The sequence below is a fragment of the Knufia obscura genome (genome assembly GCF_036327395.1).
Source record: "Knufia obscura strain CCFEE 5817 isolate CBS 148926 chromosome Unknown scaffold_16, whole genome shotgun sequence".
NCBI classification, from domain to species: Eukaryota; Fungi; Ascomycota; class Eurotiomycetes; order Chaetothyriales; family Trichomeriaceae; genus Knufia; species Knufia obscura.
Window position 1 is genome coordinate 514,963 of NW_027042702.1, and position 17,138 is coordinate 532,100.

The following is a 17,138-nucleotide window of genomic DNA, read 5'->3' on the forward strand; positions in this document are numbered from 1 at the left end:
CTTACGCAACAGATGAGTGTTCATCTTCACCTGACAGCCCCCTCAACGCACCCTTCCACTCCCCCATCCTCCTCCCCCAATTCCCCCCCTCACACAACCACAACACCAAACCCTCCAAATCCCTCGCCAACCCCTCCAACGCCGCTCCATCCATCAACGGACTCTTAATCTGTGCAAACACAGTCTCATCACCCACACCACCAACATCAACATTAATCACTAGCCTCAAACTCGGCCTAATGAAACTGCTCACAGCCTCGTAGTTCTCATTTGGGTTGTTGATCGCCATTGCGCCCAAGCCCGGCGTCCAATTAAAGCATTGGGATCGGAGGATGTCGAGCATTATTTCGCTGTCTATGGGGCCGAGTTCGGATAAGAGGGTTCGCAGGGGTGCGGACGCGTAGGTACTTAGATTTTCCTGGTCGGCTGCTATGCGGGTCATGAATTCGAGGGGTGTTTCGAGCGGGTGCAGGGGAATGATATTGACCACATCCTGGAGGGTTGGGCCCGCGACGTTCGTGGCGCTGAATGTGCCTGGTGGGGCGAGGGAGTCGAGGGCTGCTGGGATGAACGGGAAGCGTTTGCGGTCGGCTTGGAGGTTGGAGAAGAGGGCTGTGTTGGTGTTGGTGTGGTGCATGTTTAGCAGGGACCAGGCGGATTTTATGATTGTTGGGTTGGTGAGGGAGGGATAGGCGCGCTTTAGGGCTGTTATGCCGCGGGCGTGGAAGGTGGTGTGGTGGCCGTTGTCTGATATGGATTGGATGTGCGGCGGGGTGGTATATGGCGGTCGTGGGAGGGCTGGAAAGACGGAGGTGCGGAGGGAGGAGAGGTCGGAGAGACGGTTTAGTTGCCAGTTTAGGGCTATTCGTGCTTCGAGGGAGTTGCGTAGGGAATAGAAAGAGTCGGCCCAGGTCTTGTAGCTGGTGTGCTGGTCCAGGGTTGTGGCGCCGCCGAGTGCTTTGTCGAGATCATCGAAGATGAGCTGCATGTGTGAAGCGTCGAAGGGGGCGTGGTGGCCGACCATTATTGCGCCTGATAGGCCGGTTTCTGCAACGTCGAAGAGGAGGAATTGGACGAGTAGCCCGGGCAGCTGGGCCATCTCGTATTCGTAGGGTTTGTTGACAAGATTGGCGAAGTCTTCTTTTGTCTGCACCACTCCGTAGTCCCGGAAGACTTGGTCGAACAGCTTTTGGGTGTGCTCAAACATGACGTGGAGGGCAATATCGGAGCCAAAAGCTCGCTTGTTCCAGCATAGGAAAGACGCCAGCATTGGGTTGTTGGCTAGCATTACTTCGATACCCCTTCGTACTCCTTCCTTGTTGATGCCCGAGTTCGCAAGAACGGCAAATTTCCATGTCCAAGAGGTATTGATGATGTCGCCTTGCGTCATTATCTGAGTAAAGTCAGAGGCTGGTGTGATCTCTTGTACGTCTTCCCAAGCCAGGCCAGCCTTGGCAATCTCGTCGCTGATATGCGCCTTTGTGGCAGGGAAATGGTGTGGTGCGGACGCTAGATGGATGATGTCTCGGTGTGTGAGAATGCCCGATTCCTTGGCTGATACAGGAGTGTGCACCTGAGCTGTCGATGTTCCAGTAGCCTTGTCCTTCTGCTGTCGTATCAGCTCGATGTGATCACGCGCCGTCTTCTTGTCCAACATTTCCGCGAGGCTGATCGAAACCCCCATATCTTTAGCCAACCTGTCGCGCACTCTCATTATGGAGATGCTGTCCGCATAATCGGTAACTTGAGCGTCAACGTCAACTCCATGCCCAATTATACGGCTCCAGATCTTTTGAACGTTGGAAGTCAATTCATCCACTGGAGGGACTTCGACCACAGGAGCATCGCGTTTCTCGAGGAAGTCCTCTACTACTCTCTTGAGCTTGCTTTTCTGAGCCTTTCCAAGCATCGTCTTCGGAAAGTCTGCTAATCCAATCTGCTGGAGTGTCAGAATCTCTTCGGGCAGAAAGATAGGGCCCATGTGCCGCAGAATAGTGTCTTGGATCAAGTCGATATCGGCCAGAGTCACGGACTTTGCTGAAACGGCTATAGGTACCTCTCCAGCAATGACATCTGGCCTGCCAACAATCTGTATACCAAACTTTTCCGTTGCAGGCTCACTTGCAAGGGCGAATTCGATTGCTGCTGGCGATATGTTGACGCCTCCACGAATGATCATGTCCTTGACTCTGCCAACGACGAAGATCAAGCCATTATCATCAATCATTGCCGCATCGCCAGTGACCATCCAACGTTGGCCATCTTCATCTGTGTAGAAAGTGCTTGGCAATTCGTCGTCAACGTAGCCATCGCATATGGTAGCACAGGAGAAATGAAGCTCTCCCTCTGTGTTGCGTGGCAGGGGTACTATCTCTCCCGGAGCACATACCTTTATCGTACTACCAACGGTAGCCTTGCCGACAGTAATGTCTCCGTTCCGGTCAAGCTCATCGACTGTTGTCGTAGTGCCGCTTGAACTTATAGGTCCTGCCTCTGTTGACGCATATATGACCTCGACAGCCTGAGAGCCCATGTCCTGAAGCGCACCCGTTATGGTCTCTCTTGACAATCTCGATCCGCCACAAGAGATGCTCTTGAGCGATGTAAACTTGAAGTCGCGCTCCTTGGCAATCTGAGATAGGGCGTAGACCATGGTGGGAGCCAATGCTGAATGCGTACACTTCTCCATCGAGAATACCTCTGGAGCAGTCTGTGGCGTAAAGGAGGGACCGGGAATGACTACCGCGGCCCCGCATCCGTGGAACAATGGCAGCGTCAATGGATAGAAGGCATGGTTGGCAGGTATCGTAAGGAAGCAAGAATCACTTGCTACTACCGGCACTGCTTGCCGACGGTTCTCTATCCATTTGTCGAAGCGGGCAGCCACCTGGACGACTCCTTTTGGCAACGACGTTGTCCCACTAGTAAAGATGATGAAAGCCCATTTCGCGGCTGAATCTTTGTATCGTGCAAGCGATGAGATGTCCCATTGTTCGGCATGAGTGATGAAGTCGTGCAACGGGCGTGCAGTATCGGTTCCATCACCGTCGACGACCACAACTAGTGCGTCATCGAGCACATTCAAGCCGAGAACTTGCTTTGCGACATCCCCAGTTTGAGCGAAGACAACAGGTTTCTTCACTTGACTCGCCGAGATCGCTTTGGTTAGGATGTGTGCTGCTTCTTCCTTGTTCAGTAAGTTTCGTGGATGTATAGGAACAATGTAACATCCAAGAGAAACAACAGCCCAAAAAATGACAAGAAACTGAGCACTGTTGTGCACGAAGATGAATACCAGAGATCCCTCTCCTACGCCCTGTTTCTGCAAAGCCCGAACAAGACGTACGATACCTTTGACAAACTCTGCATACGACCATCGTACATATGGATCTGCTCGGTAGAGCTCATGGTCGAGATACAGATTGGACAGACCGAACAGCTCTCCTTTCTGGGATGTGGAAGCCACTGCTAAGGCATCTGGAAACTTGGTTGCTGCTTCCACGAATAATGCCCAAATCGATGGGACGTTTGTTGGCCAATCAGGACCCTTGACAAAGCTTAGCGGAGGGTGTTCACGAGCTGTGTGGTCGGAATAGGACAGTTTCCTCTTTGGTGCCTCTTCTGGAAGCTCATCCTGGACAATGCTGATGTCTGTTGCTGGGGTATCTTGCTCAAACGGAGAGTTCGTCGAGGCAGCAGAAGGTTCGTCAACGCTTCTAGGTGTGCCTTCAACGCTGACTTCCATTGCGTCGATGTACGGGTTTCAAGATCAATCGGTGGCCAGAAGAGCACAGGAAGTATGCCCGGCACATACTTGTGCTGTGGGAAAGTTCGGAGACTTCGCGCCTCGGGATAACATAGTGGCTCAGCATTTGACGACACTGGGACAACAGCATCGTGTCCAATGCTGGTGCGAGCCTACGTGCTAATGCATGAAAGCACATTTGGATGCTTTGCTGCGCTGGCATATTGGGCCTGAAGACTTCCAAGACTCAACTATGCGCATGCATGATGCATGGCATTTCTCCATGTCATATTAGCGCACGAATCAAGTGCAAGGACCATCTGCGTCAGAGTCATCTGGCTAAACAAATATGGAAGTCGACATGCTGCCGAGATAAAGGGCCTAGGCGGGCGGTTCGGCTGGTAGTGTTGGATGCCGTGTTACCGCTGCACAGGAGGTCCATGTTGTTGCTAAGTCATTCCTAGCCCTAAAGGCATGGCCTGACTTCTCGAAGCTCCTGGCACACGGCCTCGGTCTGAAAGATCTCTTCACATCTCCGTCTCGAAATGGTCGATATATCACTGCATAGTGGGTGCAGACTTTCGATGAATCAAAGAATATTTGATGACGAATTGATGTTGTTCTCGACTCAAGCATGGCGATCGCGGGTCGATCCTTAGCTGCCGACGAACAGGTGGTGATGATGCCTTGCGGGACAAACTCCTCAGGCACCAAGATCAAGCAGAAGATGCACCGAAATGACATCAGTGCCCCTCGCTGCAGCACTCACAATACTTATCCTTATCGATAACAGCGCAGCATGACAGCTGGCGGGACTTCGACAGCAAAAGGAAGTCGCGTTGCGCGTATTGCTGGTACTCCTCGTTAGCATTGTGTCCGTGTCAGATACTATCACTGCCCCATTATCAATAGATCTAGACGCTCATTGATCTCCAAATCTAGATCACCTGGTCCCGAAGAGGATCCGGCAAGATGGTGAAGGTGGACCAGAAAGTCGTGCTCAGTAGGCCGATCTATAGCTGGTAAAGTATAGTGCTGACAGGAGCTACAGTTGTCATCGATGGCTGGGGTATTCCTGGAGAGAAATCACCAAAAGATGGCGACGCTATCACCAATGCCGAAACACCGACCATGGACGAGTTCATGAAGGAAGGATCCTCCACTGCCCAAGGCTTCACCGAGCTCGAGGCTTCTTCCCACGCAGTTGGTCTTCCCGAAGGCCTTATGGGCAACTCTGAAGTCGGCCATTTGAACATTGGTGCGGGTCGCGTTGTGTGGCAGGACAGTGTGCGGATTGAGAACACCATCAAGAAAGGAGAAATGAACAAGGTCGAAAATGTCAAGAAGAGCTTCCAACATGCCATTGACGGCAATGGTAGGCTCCACCTGCTCGGCCTTGTGAGTGATGGCGGGGTACATTCTGCGCTGTTCCACCTATACAGTCTATTGGAGGTTGCCAAAGAGATGAAAGTGCCACAGGTGTTCATCCATTTCTTCGGCGATGGACGCGATACCGACCCGAAGAGCGGCGCAGGCTTCCTACAACAGTTACTCGATAAGACAAAAGAGCTCGGGGTCGGAGAGCTTGCAACAATCGTGGGTCGATATTATGCCATGGATCGGGACAAGCGATGGGATCGGGTTGAGATTGCTATGAAGGGCATTGTGTCTGGTGATGGTGAAGACACCGAAGATCCTGTCGCTAAGATCAAGGAGCGGTACGAAAAGGGTGAAAACGATGAGTTCCTCAAGCCTATCATTGTCGGTGGCAAGGACAGACGGGTCCAGGACGGCGATACGCTTTTCTGGTTCAATTACAGGTCTGATCGAGTGCGGGAAATTGTCTGTATTCTTCCACCCATTTGTTGCGTCGATGCTAATGCCCTTCCAGACCCAGCTGCTCGGCGATATCGATCGATCTCCCAAGCCCGACTTCCCATACCCAAAGGATCTTCATATCACCACCATGACGCGTTACAAGACTGATTACCCTTTTCCCATTGCTTTCGCGCCACAGGGTATGGACGACGTCCTTGCAGAAACGCTTTCGAAACAGGGCTGCAAGCAATGCCACGTCGCGGAAACTGAGAAGGTGAGTAAATTCCCGCTGGAACCTGTCCCATATGACCATGTATTGACCGGCGTGGGGGCATGCTGGTTGAAACACATCTCGCAATGCGTTCTGGTTCAATTACGCAAGCGCTCTAGCGCAGCGCTCTCCAACCCCGTTTGTGCCGTTACAGACTAACTGATGTACGATCATAGTATGCCCACGTGACCTTCTTTTTCAACGGCGGCATCGAGAAGCAGTTCAAAAACGAGGATCGCGATCTCATCCCGTCGCCGAAAGTCGCAACTTATGACTTACAGCCAGAAATGTCCTGTCAAGGAGTTGCTGATCGAGTCGTCGAGAGAATTTCAGACGGGCAGCATGAGTTCATCATGTTCAATATAGCCTCTCCTGACATGGTCGGCCATACTGGTGTAAGTTCCTTTAGTTCTCGTAAATTTTTGGATGTGTTCTAGTAGCTGATATGTTGCAGGTATACGAAGCCGCTATCAAAGCCGTAGGGGCGTGTGATAAAGCGATCAAGACCGTGTATGATGCTTGCAAGGAGCACGGGTATATGCTGTTCATCACATCTGATCATGGAAATGCTGAGGAGATGAAGAATGAGGAGGGAAAGCCGAAGACATCACATACGACGAATCTCGTGCCGTTTGTGATGGCGAATGCTCCTGAAGGATGGTCTCTGAAGAAGAAGGATGGTGTGCTTGGAGACGTCGCTCCCACCGTACTAGCAAGCATGGGCCTCGAACAGCCAGGAGATATGACTGGGACGAGTTTGTTGGTGTGAGTTTTGAGTGCTCGTGTGCGCCCTATTGCAGATTGCTGACTCTTTTGCACAGGAAGAAGTAAGTCTGAGTCGAGCCGATTGACAACATCAAGTCCGGCTGTTCTGGAGCAACCCATCCCTAATGAATCATGAACTGATGAGAGTATGACTAGACGCAAGGCAGAGGATGTTGAAAAGTGATTGCGATAGACCTGTAGCGCTTCGAAGAGGTATCCTTACGAATTGAACCAATGACCTCCAGCCCAACACATCTTTCTGACACTGACGTGCTCCTTCACTGACAAATCTCGACCTTCTGCGGCTCGAATGACTGTAAGTCTTCCCCTTGACTTCTCGACTGCCTGACCAATGTATCACCTGCTTCAAAAGGCTGAATGGCGCTTGCTGTGGACTACGGCGGCCCTCCAGAGATGGTGAAATTGGTGAAGACCGTTATCGCGTCGGGCTGAGCTCTGCAGTTCACTGGCATGGCCGCTCTTGCTCACTCAAGAGTACCCATGATATTTCCATCTTCGTGGTACATCCATCGTGACTTCGTCGTTTCTGCGAACATGATTCACTCAGCCATTGCCTTGCTCTTGTGCAGAAAGCTGCATCTTTTGTTGCAACTGCATCAAATCCATCCTCTTCTTCTCACTGCCTTGCTGGATTTCTTTGATTCTTGCTTCGGTTCTGTTGATCTCCTTACCAATGAACTCGAGTCTCCCATCGACGGTGCTGTTCGCTTCGGCCTTGTCCTGCTTCAAAAGAACAGGTCCGACCAATCGATAGATATCACCGTCCTCTCCCAAGGTCTTGAACTCTTTTTGCACAGCTTTGTTCTCTGCCTGTTGCGACTCTAGTCTCTGGCGCGCTTCTACTGCACTTTGCAAATCTGCGATTCTCGTGAGCAGCATATATGACCTGAAAAAGAACTTACACACCATCTTGGAACTTCTGCAGTGCTTCGGATAGCTCCTGCAGCCTCTTCTGATCTTGCTCCATAGTTGAAGTAGAATACTGGACGTCGCAAGAATTATTTACAACCTGCCTATGATTTTGGTTGTGCCTGGAGATACGCGTTTCCTCTGTGAGTCTAGGCGGGAAACTTTCGCCCCGCGGTTGCACCCCCGACGATCTGTTGATGTCGCCGCCGCCCTCACCAACCTCTCGATCCCGATGTACTCTTGCACTGCAAGCAATATCACAGTAACAACTTGCGAGATTCTTACATAACACGCATACCGAACCTTCGACTGTTCCAGAACACGACTACTGAGCTTCCACAACTGAGAACACATTTGAACTTGGCGCCACACCTACCCTACCGACTGTGCACTTTGAAGGCTGCTGTTGCATTATCCTCCAAGCATCGAGAGTACCCCCCAGATACGGCTTGTTGCAAAGACACCCACAGAGCTACTCACAGCTACTATCATCCTCGCCCTTCAAGGGCAGTCTAGGCCAATATGTCGAATACCGACTTCCTTGGTCGGGCCATCGACACAGTGAAGAAAGCCATCGAACTCGACACAGCCGGTAATTATGAACCAGCATACCAGCAGTACTACGCATCCCTAGAGCTGTTCATGCTCGCTCTGAAATGGGAAAAGAATGAAAAATCGAAATCAATGATACGCGCGAAGACCGGTGAATACATGGAGCGGGCAGAAAAGCTGAAAGCGCATATACAGAACGACGCGGATAAGAAGAAACCTGCTGTGATGGGTGCTAATGGCAAAGCTAGTAACGGAGCAGGAGGAGGAAAAGAAGATGGCGAGGAAGATGCCGATTCGAAGAAGCTGAGAGGTGCGCTGCAGGGTGCGATCTTGACTGATAAGCCAAACATCAAGTGGGAGGATGTGGCTGGCCTTGAAGGTGCGAAGGAAGCCTTGAAAGAGGCTGTCATTTTGCCTATCAAGTTCCCGCATCTATTCCAAGGAAAGAGACAGCCATGGAAAGGAATATTACTTTATGGTCCACCGGGCACTGGTAAGTCGTATTTGGCAAAAGCCGTTGCAACAGAGGCAAACAGCACCTTCTTCTCTGTATCGAGTTCGGATCTTGTGAGCAAGTGGATGGGTGAGTCGGAAAGACTCGTCAAGCAGCTTTTCAACATGGCACGAGAGAACAAGCCAGCAATTATCTTTATTGATGAGGTTGATGCTCTATGTGGTCCGAGAGGAGAAGGTGAATCGGAAGCATCGAGACGTATCAAGACCGAATTGCTTGTCCAGATGGACGGCGTGGGCAAGGACTCGAAGGGCGTCCTCATTCTCGGCGCGACGAACATCCCATGGCAACTCGACGCTGCCATCAGACGGCGTTTCCAGAGACGAGTGCACATCTCCTTGCCAGACAAGCCAGCGCGAATGCGCATGTTCGAGCTCGCAGTCGGAGACACGAAGTGCGAACTGACGCAAGCGGACTTCAAGCAGCTTGGAGAAATCACAGAAGGTTACTCTGGTAGCGATATCTCCATCGCTGTACAGGATGCCCTGATGCAGCCAGTGCGGAAGATTCAGACGGCAAGTCACTATAGAAAGGTATATAATCGTGTACTATTCGTGGAAATGTGTTCGAGCTAACATTTCTAGGTTATGGTTGACGGCGAAGAGAAATTGACACCTTGCTCTCCCGGTGCTGAAGGTGCCATGGAAATGACGTGGATAGACGTTGAGGGCGACAAACTTCTGGAGCCACCTCTTACTGTCAAGGATTTCATCAGGGCCGTCAAGGCTTCCAGGCCGACAGTCAGTGGTGAAGATTTGAAGAGAAACCAGGAGTGGACGAACGAGTTCGGATCTGAAGGTGCATAACGATCCAAGTCCGACAAGGCGACCAGAAATGACTTCGGCATCAGCAATCGGCGTAAGTGTCACGGTTTCAACAGGTGGTTCGAGGGGTAGGAGGCAGATGAACAGAATCGTATGTTGGAGAACTCCTTGTGCATGACCTTCACTGGGGGTCCGATGCCGTTTGCCCATCGTCCCACAGAAATTCCTTGCACTTACACCTAGCACTCTATGGCTGACGTTGACAGCGGGATTGCTTTGCACCGACCATAACCGCAATCCCGCAGCCTGAACAAAGTTCAGTCTTTATGATAGAGTGTGCGTCGCATACAAATGCAGGGATAAGTCCCCACGATAGACTCTCAATCACATATCACACTTCAAGCGCAAGTGAGGTCTTGTTGACATAGAGTGCAATGAGCTCACTCGAGGTCCACTCCATTACGACAAACGGAGCCCCCATCTACAACACACACTTGAGCGCGAAGAACTCGTGCTCTGCAATCCTGTCTTCTATACTCTATCGACTTCGAAGATCCAAACAGTATAGCCTATTCCTGCACAGACCTACATTCGAGATGGCTACGACCATCCCATCTTCACTCCAATATCTGTCTTCGGGCCAGTATTCGGACTTCGAGATCGAGTGCGAAGGCCATATATTCAAGGTCCATAAAATTATTTTAGCAGGTGCTTCCCCATGGTTCAAGGCACTCTTCGACAGCGGGTTCAAAGAAAGCCGCGAGAACAAAGTTTCACTTCCTGAAGACGAAGCTTGCCTGATCATCAGATTGCTCATGTGCATTTACTCTGGCTGCTACAAATTCTTCAACCTGACGAGGCAGACACGATTCGCCCCACCATTTGGGAACATGGTCGACAATTACATGAGAAACAGAACACACAACAAGGACATCAAAAGAACAGAACTTGCATTACGCCTGTATCAGGTAGCAGACAAGTATCAGATTCAACCACTCAAGCAGAGTGCTCGAAGGAGCCTGCTTCAGATCGCCACAGCACTTGGCTACCACAACTACCAGCCGAAGCACTTTGCGGATTGGGTACACCTCGTCTACGACTCAGATCCCGCGCCAGACAATACTCTGACCGACATCATTGTCCATGTTGCAAAGTATGCAGTGCACGAGCACGAGGCTCTGAAGTGCGAGACATTTCAGCGTCTATTGCGAGATGTACCAGATTTTCGCTTCGAGATGGCAAGCACAACATACACTACTCAGACACCACTTTGCCTAAAATGTTTCAAATGTGGCTGGGCAGTAAATCGTCGATGCTCGTGTGGAGAGCTGGAAGGGTGCAGACGGCAACAGTGTATTAAAGAACGGGAAGAGCGTTCGATTTGTCTGCAATGCAATAGCCTTGGCTCGCTTTCTTACGACTCCTAAGAGAAGGTTGCTCTGTCTCACGCTACCGACAGGCTACCGAGTGGTGTTCCGAGTTCAAGGGGAGGGCCAGTGCTGAGCTGTGTTACTCACGGCGCTGAATACGGCCTGGGGGTATTCTGGTAGAGCAAGGTCACTTTGCGCCTTCGACATGGTAGCTCGTGGCTGGGGCAGCCCAGGACATGGACCTCGAACAGATGAACGAGGGAAGTTCAACATCTGTGGACAATGGCGAGAGATCAATCCAACGGAAGAGCATGACAGACATCAACACGAATAGACCTCACATATTTTCTGAACATTCAGCATGAGCACCACTCCTTCCGCGTGCTGGACATGATGCGCATTTCACTCCCTGCATACACTTTTTCTTCTTCAGGACTAGCGTGTGAGAATGACATGCCTCGGCTCACTCCACGATTCAAGCCTGCTCATCTTTCTCCACCTCCTCATATGAGACCTTCGACATCATGATCACCGACAACAGGTTGAATATCCTGCCCTACACGTGAAACACATCGTCGTACCACCAATCCACTCCTCCACGCAGTCTCCCAACATGCCCTTCCTCACCCGCAACAACATCCGCCTCTACTACGAAGTCCACGGCTCCCCCTCCTCCCCACCCCTGATTCTGTCCCATGGCTACTCCGCCACCTCAGAAATGTGGGCAGGCCAAATCGTGCCCTTCTCCCGTGACCACTTCCTAATCACCTGGGACATGCGCGGACACGGCCAATCCGATTACCCAGATGACGCAACCGCCTACAGCGAGGACCACACTGTTGCTGATATCGCTGCGATATTGGATACGGTTGTGGCTGATAAGGATGTCAAGGTTATTGTCGGTGGATTGAGTTTGGGGGGGTACATGTCCCTGGCCTTCTACCGCCAATACCCCGAGCGGGTTGCTAAGTTATTGATTATTGATACCGGCCCCGGCTTCAAGAAAGACGCCGCAAGGGACGACTGGAATATGACTGCGAATCGTACTGCGGAGAGTTTTGAGAGGCATGGGCTTAAGCCGCTGCAGAAGGCAAGCGCCGAGCGGAGGACCGTTACACACCGTAATGCGAAGGGTCTAGCGTATGCGGCGAGGGGTATGCTCGCGCAACGGAACGATAGTGTCATGCAGGTCTTACCGGAGATCAAGGTGCCGGCTCTGATTGTGGTGGGGAGTGATGACCGGCCGTATATTGCGGCGAGTGAGTATATGAGTAAGAAGATTGGGGGGAGTAAGAAGGTTGTTATTGAGGGGGCGGGACATGCGAGTAATATTGATAGGCCCGCAGCATTCAACGAAGCGGTACTGTCGTTTCTGGCAAGTAGTGGTGGGGAGGGGAAGGCGAAGTTGTGACGGAGGGTTTGGGGATATCGAGCGGAACCGTTGCATTTGTGGTAGGTGATGGTGGGAAGTGATACTTTTTTGAATCATAAGCGGTCAAGTCGAGACGAAAGGAGCAAGCATAGGTAGGGCAAACCTGTTCAGTGCCAGGAAGACGTTGTGCTTGTGAGCAACTGGGCTAGCTTTCTGGAGATGTTGTGTGGTAGTATCGAATCACGAGAATGGGTCTTGGGAAGGAAGTGTTTCACGAGAACCAGATGACGATTGTGTAAGCACAGAAATATCGATTACAGGATATGGTCTGTTGCATGTCCTTGTTACTCCCTCCTCTCCTGCCTATCATTCAGTCGTCGAGCGTTCGGTGACTTTCATGTTCCAGTGCCTCATTCACGTCTCACGCTTAGTCCACGCTCTCCAGCCGTTGTGAGTCTGACATTGCAGAACTCTTCTCACCAAAATCCGCCCTCTTCATACACAGAACTTGTATGAAACCCACGACGGCAATCATCCCTGCACTCCACCACGCCCAGGCAGATCCATAGGTACTGTATATTATCCCAATCAGAGGCGGCGCAACCGTCCTCGCCGCAGAACAACCCGACATCGCGATCCCATTCACTCGACCGAGGACCTGTTGTGAAGGACAGGCATTCTTCAGAAAGATGAGCATGAGCGGGTACGATATTGTCGTCGCTAAGCTTTGAAGCGCGAGGATGACGTAGATCCCGATCTTGTGGTTGGGCAGGAGTGTAACGAATGGGATGAGGATATATGGCAGGGGAGCTAAAGCGAGGACTGAGATGGTGGATTTCCAGACGCCGAGAGTTTTGACGTATATTGGGTAGATGAGGCCTTGGGTGACAAGAGACATGATGCTGTTGATGGCGAGGACTGTGCCTATTTGTACGAGGGTTTGGTTGAGGCCACCAGTGAGATGGAAGGATGGTGAAGTGTTGGGGTTGGTATCGTCGAGGAGGTAGATGGGTAAGAGCGAGGAGAAGGCCATCTGGTGGTATGATAGGAGGCAGAGGGCGGCTATGATTGTGATGACCTGGCGCGTGAATGCTTTTGGCTTGTCGATGTGACTGATGGACTCCTTCGTGGTCAGCTCATCGTCGAGTTCCTTGTCGAGAAACGGCGTTGTCGAGTCTGTTGAGAACCGCCGATCGATGGTGCTCGAGCCGCAAAAGAGCTGTTTCAGGTGTGACAGGGTGGTGCTCGATTTCCGGAGCCACGACGTGATGTTGTCCCATTTTGCCTTGGCGGTCGTGCTTCCCACTTGACCAGTTTCATTCTTGAAATTCGGATTCGTCTCCTTCAAGAACAGCCATCCGATTAGCAAAGCGACCACGATTGCTGCCGCTGAAATGATGTTCGGCAGTGCGTACGGATATCGTACGAAAGCACCTACTCCAGCAAAGAGCGACGGATATGACTCCACGGGCCGAGCAGCAAATCCACCAAGTGCCGAGCCTGCTATCGCACCGACGTTCCACATAAACGGCTGCAGAGCGTATGCGATCGGCTCATGTTCGGGGTTCGTGACTATCTCTGCTACCATAGTTTGCATCACAGCTGTATTACCGTTGATGCAGCCTGCGATGATCCTCGCCAGTAACGCCAGCCAATATCGCTCCGAGAGACCGAAGATGATACTTGAGACCGCGGTGCCGGCCAGGGCGATGAGGATTATTGGTTTCCTGCCGAAGTGGTCTGAGATGTTGCCCCAAATCCATGCTGTGCAAGCCTCTGCTGCAGTGAAGGACGCGATGAGGAGGCCGGCGTAGAAGGACGCGTCTTGGTCACCTTTTATGTCTTGCACCATCAACAGTGCGTATGCGGTGATGGAGCAGAACGCTAGCGGTTCGACTACACGGCATATTGCCAGCACGATCAATTGCCGCCATGGGAATTGCTTAGCTGGAGACATCTTTTGTCGCTGTCGCGGCCGACGGTGGGAGTGGAGGGGAGGTTGTGTGATTCGTGTCGGACTCAAGTCTGGATTCTGCAGAAATGATTAACAAGAGACAAGGTAGCCGAGAACGCGTCCATATAACCCGGGAGAATGTGCGTTTTCGCATCAACCACACATGGTGGTTTCGAGATGTCGAAACATGCGCATCGCAAAATAGGCGCATCTATAAACCCGCACACTGGAAACATGCGCGCCGCAAAACATGCAGATCTTTCCATGATCGTTATCTAATTCGTGACAGGAAGTGGTTGGGAGTGTCGAATGCCCTATCTTACTCGTTGGATAGCACGATCTGCTTGGGCCGCTGCGATGAAGAGCCTCAACATGATGACGTTCATTTGGCAGAGCACTGATCTCATTCTGTATGGGCGAAGTGTCTGTGCACAGATAGCATATCTCCCAACCTCGTGGCACAGACGATCGCATTTCTGCACATGTAACGCTCGACCATAAGTATGTGTCGACATCCCTAACCAATGTCAATTTCACCTCGCATTTGATTGCAAGAAATTGAGGTGTTTTCACGAAATGCCAGAGTGGCTTCAAAGATGTTCAACTGAAGCGACAGGGCAACAAGTCGGAAGGTGTCCTAGAGGTGATTCAGCTGCAGGGTGGCAATTGCGTTCTCTTGGTGTAGAAACCATCCCATTTGTAACATGTTTGGGTCTGGTAGGTATTGCAGGAAGATACTGACAAAGCGATTCTAGGCCGTATCCTTCCCCTGCTAATTGGTTACTGTGTATCAGGCCCTGCAACGCCAGTCAGTCCTAATACAACAATGCTTCTGTGTGAGTCAATCAATGCATTCGGAGTTTAAGTCAACGGAGCAAAAGAACACGTAAGTTGTGGCATATACGTGCAACTTCCTCCTGCAACTGCTATGCAAACTGATAGATTATGCCGCGGGTGCTCCTAGCATCTTGATCTCACAATTGTCGCGAACCTCATTTGTGCCAGTATGTGTAAGCTTGAAGCGGACTTCTGGCAGCATGAATTGCTGCTTGGGCTGGCTAGGATCGATGTCGACCTTGGCGTGCATAGCCCATTGATCATGCTGTCGAGTATTAGCCAAGTGGTACTGAAAAGACATCAAATTAGATAGACTCACAGTGTCGATGTCCTTCGCTACACAATCAGTCACACTGCTTTGACTGACATACTCCAGCTTCATTATCGTGGAGCTGGCGCCGTCCGGAACGATTTCGAATATGCCCTGTACGGATATCAGCTTTGCCAACGAGGATGAGGGGTATAAGGCATACCTGTGCAGGTGAGACATCCTCGGGAAGATCATCGGCACCCGCTGAGTTGAGATTGGCCGCATTGTGCCAATCTGGATCTTCGTTGCGCCACGAATCTCTCGAGTTGTCCAGTTGTTCTAGTCTCTGCCTTGAGTCAGCTCACACTCGAGTTCCAGCTCCAGTCACGCTGCATACTTTGACAGCGCTTGTGCGGTCAGCTTCAGACATGTCACGCTGAATCAATAGTCCATATGCTGCGTTGAAGGCGGTCTCGTTGTCGAGGTTTGGGGTGTGAAAGAAGCTATCTACCAATTGTTAATTGACAGAACATGAATGCCTGATCGTGAGTTTAACCACTTACCAAAGCCCTGTAGATAACTCAGTACCACATTTGCTTTCCCCACAGCTTGCTGTATCTCTACTCGTTTGAAAGCGAGATCATGTATCGCATCACGGAGCTGCTGTGTTTTGTCAATATTCATACATCATTGTGGTAGAAGCAGGAAATACTCCTCGAGCTTTGCCAGCTTCCACAATCTCTAGGCCGATGCCGATGATAGCGAGGACCCCACCGATGCCGGCACCTAAGCCCGCTATAGCAAGCGCGCCTCCGCCTGTCACAGCGCCAGCTAGGAAGAGACCGCCAGCGAGCACGCCTGTCAGTACTGTGGCCACTCCTGCAATGGACAGTAGGGCGTCTCCAATCACGGAGGTCGTGTGTAATCTGTAGGGTGTTGGTACACATTGGAGGGGGATCAGAAAGAATCTTACTCCTCTTTCAAACCGTTCCACTTTGCAAGGTCTTCGCCTGAAAGCTTTTTGATCACATCATTGTGAAGTGCACCCACAGTCTGGTAGCCATGGTGATTGAGGAACTCGTTGAGAAGTGCACGGATTTGAGGTTCGAGCTCATTGCTAAAGGGACAATCAGTAAGCTTTTGTAGGAGATCCTGAAGACACACGACAGACACTTTGGCCATCTGCTGGTCGAACTGCCATTTGAGGTTGTGGCAGTCGTTCTGAAGCTGATTCATCCGGTTTTCTCTGTTGGAGTTGTCTGGGTAGAAAAGGTTACCTATACTAGATCCTGCGTTGCCCATTGTGAAGGTCTGGGGCAAGTCGTCGGAGGCTCGAAGTCAAGCAGGATCAGTCGATGAGCAGTTTGGAAAGAGCTTAACAAGATATTCAAATTTCAAATCTGCAAGCTTTCAAGCAATTACGGTTCAATATGTAGCCGCTACAGCTTCGTGCCAGCAGGAATTCGTGCTCAACCAAGAAGGCGAGCGGCTGAGAGGGTTGTGCATGGTCACACAACCTCGCGGTTTCAACGTACTGGTAGTCATTGTCGATTGGCTAGATCAGTCGGTTTGTCGTGCTCTCTTAAACCTTGTAGGCGAGCTGAAGCAGTCATCTCGTTGTGCTGCGATGTGTGCGGCTGATAACGGCACCAGTCAGTTTTCCACGGCCGCTGAAGAGAGCAGTCAGGCAGCCACTGCATCTCAACTCTTAGCTGTCCGCTGATGCGCAGCTATGAGATACGCCGTAAGGATACGAGCGCGTGACATGATAGCTACGCACTGATGTGTTCTCAACTGTGCAATGCTCAGCTGTGTACGTCGGTGGCAATTACATCTCACCGAACAATTTAGGAACGACTAGCGCGTCGAATCGCGTAGTAGCTTGTAAAGCGGAGCTCATGGCCAATGGCGGCACGTCATTATGCTGCTGGTCCTTCTCAGCTTTTTGGCTTCATGCTTCATGCTCTTGCGTATGTCTTGAATTCTGTTTTGCACC

The 17,138-nt window shown here is 51.2% G+C and overlaps 7 protein-coding genes across 7 annotated transcripts; 3 read left to right on the plus strand and 4 right to left on the minus strand.

Annotated features, from left to right (window-relative positions):
• Position 1: 1 nt before the first annotated feature.
• Positions 2-3,745, minus strand: PMZ80_010272 (putative NRPS-like protein biosynthetic cluster; the record flags this gene model as incomplete). Its single annotated transcript, XM_064878662.1, has 1 exon — positions 2-3,745. The coding sequence occupies one exon, from the start codon at positions 3,743-3,745 to the stop codon at positions 2-4; it is 3,744 nt and encodes a 1,247-aa protein (XP_064725741.1).
• A 972-nt stretch (positions 3,746-4,717) lies between these two features.
• On the plus strand, positions 4,718-6,603 carry PMZ80_010273 (uncharacterized protein; the record flags this gene model as incomplete). The annotated part of the gene is made up of 5 exons (XM_064878663.1): positions 4,718-4,748; positions 4,797-5,587; positions 5,637-5,837; positions 6,011-6,229; positions 6,289-6,603. 5 exons carry the CDS (start codon positions 4,718-4,720, stop codon positions 6,601-6,603), a joined length of 1,557 nt encoding a protein of 518 aa, XP_064725742.1.
• A 560-nt stretch (positions 6,604-7,163) lies between these two features.
• Positions 7,164-7,587, minus strand: YKE2 (Prefoldin subunit 6; the record flags this gene model as incomplete). Its single annotated transcript, XM_064878664.1, has 2 exons — positions 7,164-7,477; positions 7,527-7,587. The coding sequence occupies 2 exons, from the start codon at positions 7,585-7,587 to the stop codon at positions 7,164-7,166; spliced, it is 375 nt and encodes a 124-aa protein (XP_064725743.1).
• Positions 7,588-8,051: 464 nt separating this feature from the next.
• VPS4 (Vacuolar protein sorting-associated protein 4) lies at positions 8,052-9,401 on the plus strand (the record flags this gene model as incomplete). Its single annotated transcript, XM_064878665.1, has 2 exons — positions 8,052-9,128; positions 9,180-9,401. The coding sequence occupies 2 exons, from the start codon at positions 8,052-8,054 to the stop codon at positions 9,399-9,401; spliced, it is 1,299 nt and encodes a 432-aa protein (XP_064725744.1).
• Positions 9,402-9,955: 554 nt separating this feature from the next.
• On the plus strand, positions 9,956-12,140 carry PMZ80_010276 (uncharacterized protein; the record flags this gene model as incomplete). Its single annotated transcript, XM_064878666.1, has 2 exons — positions 9,956-10,573; positions 11,271-12,140. 2 exons carry the CDS (start codon positions 9,956-9,958, stop codon positions 12,138-12,140), a joined length of 1,488 nt encoding a protein of 495 aa, XP_064725745.1.
• A 388-nt stretch (positions 12,141-12,528) lies between these two features.
• On the minus strand, positions 12,529-14,058 carry PMZ80_010277 (uncharacterized protein; the record flags this gene model as incomplete). Its single annotated transcript, XM_064878667.1, has 1 exon — positions 12,529-14,058. One exon carries the CDS (start codon positions 14,056-14,058, stop codon positions 12,529-12,531), a length of 1,530 nt encoding a protein of 509 aa, XP_064725746.1.
• A 940-nt stretch (positions 14,059-14,998) lies between these two features.
• On the minus strand, positions 14,999-16,444 carry PMZ80_010278 (uncharacterized protein; the record flags this gene model as incomplete). Its single annotated transcript, XM_064878668.1, has 7 exons — positions 14,999-15,157; positions 15,212-15,316; positions 15,366-15,488; positions 15,540-15,649; positions 15,706-15,805; positions 15,855-16,068; positions 16,116-16,444. The coding sequence occupies 7 exons, from the start codon at positions 16,442-16,444 to the stop codon at positions 14,999-15,001; spliced, it is 1,140 nt and encodes a 379-aa protein (XP_064725747.1).
• Between the last annotated feature and the right edge of the window lie 694 nt (positions 16,445-17,138).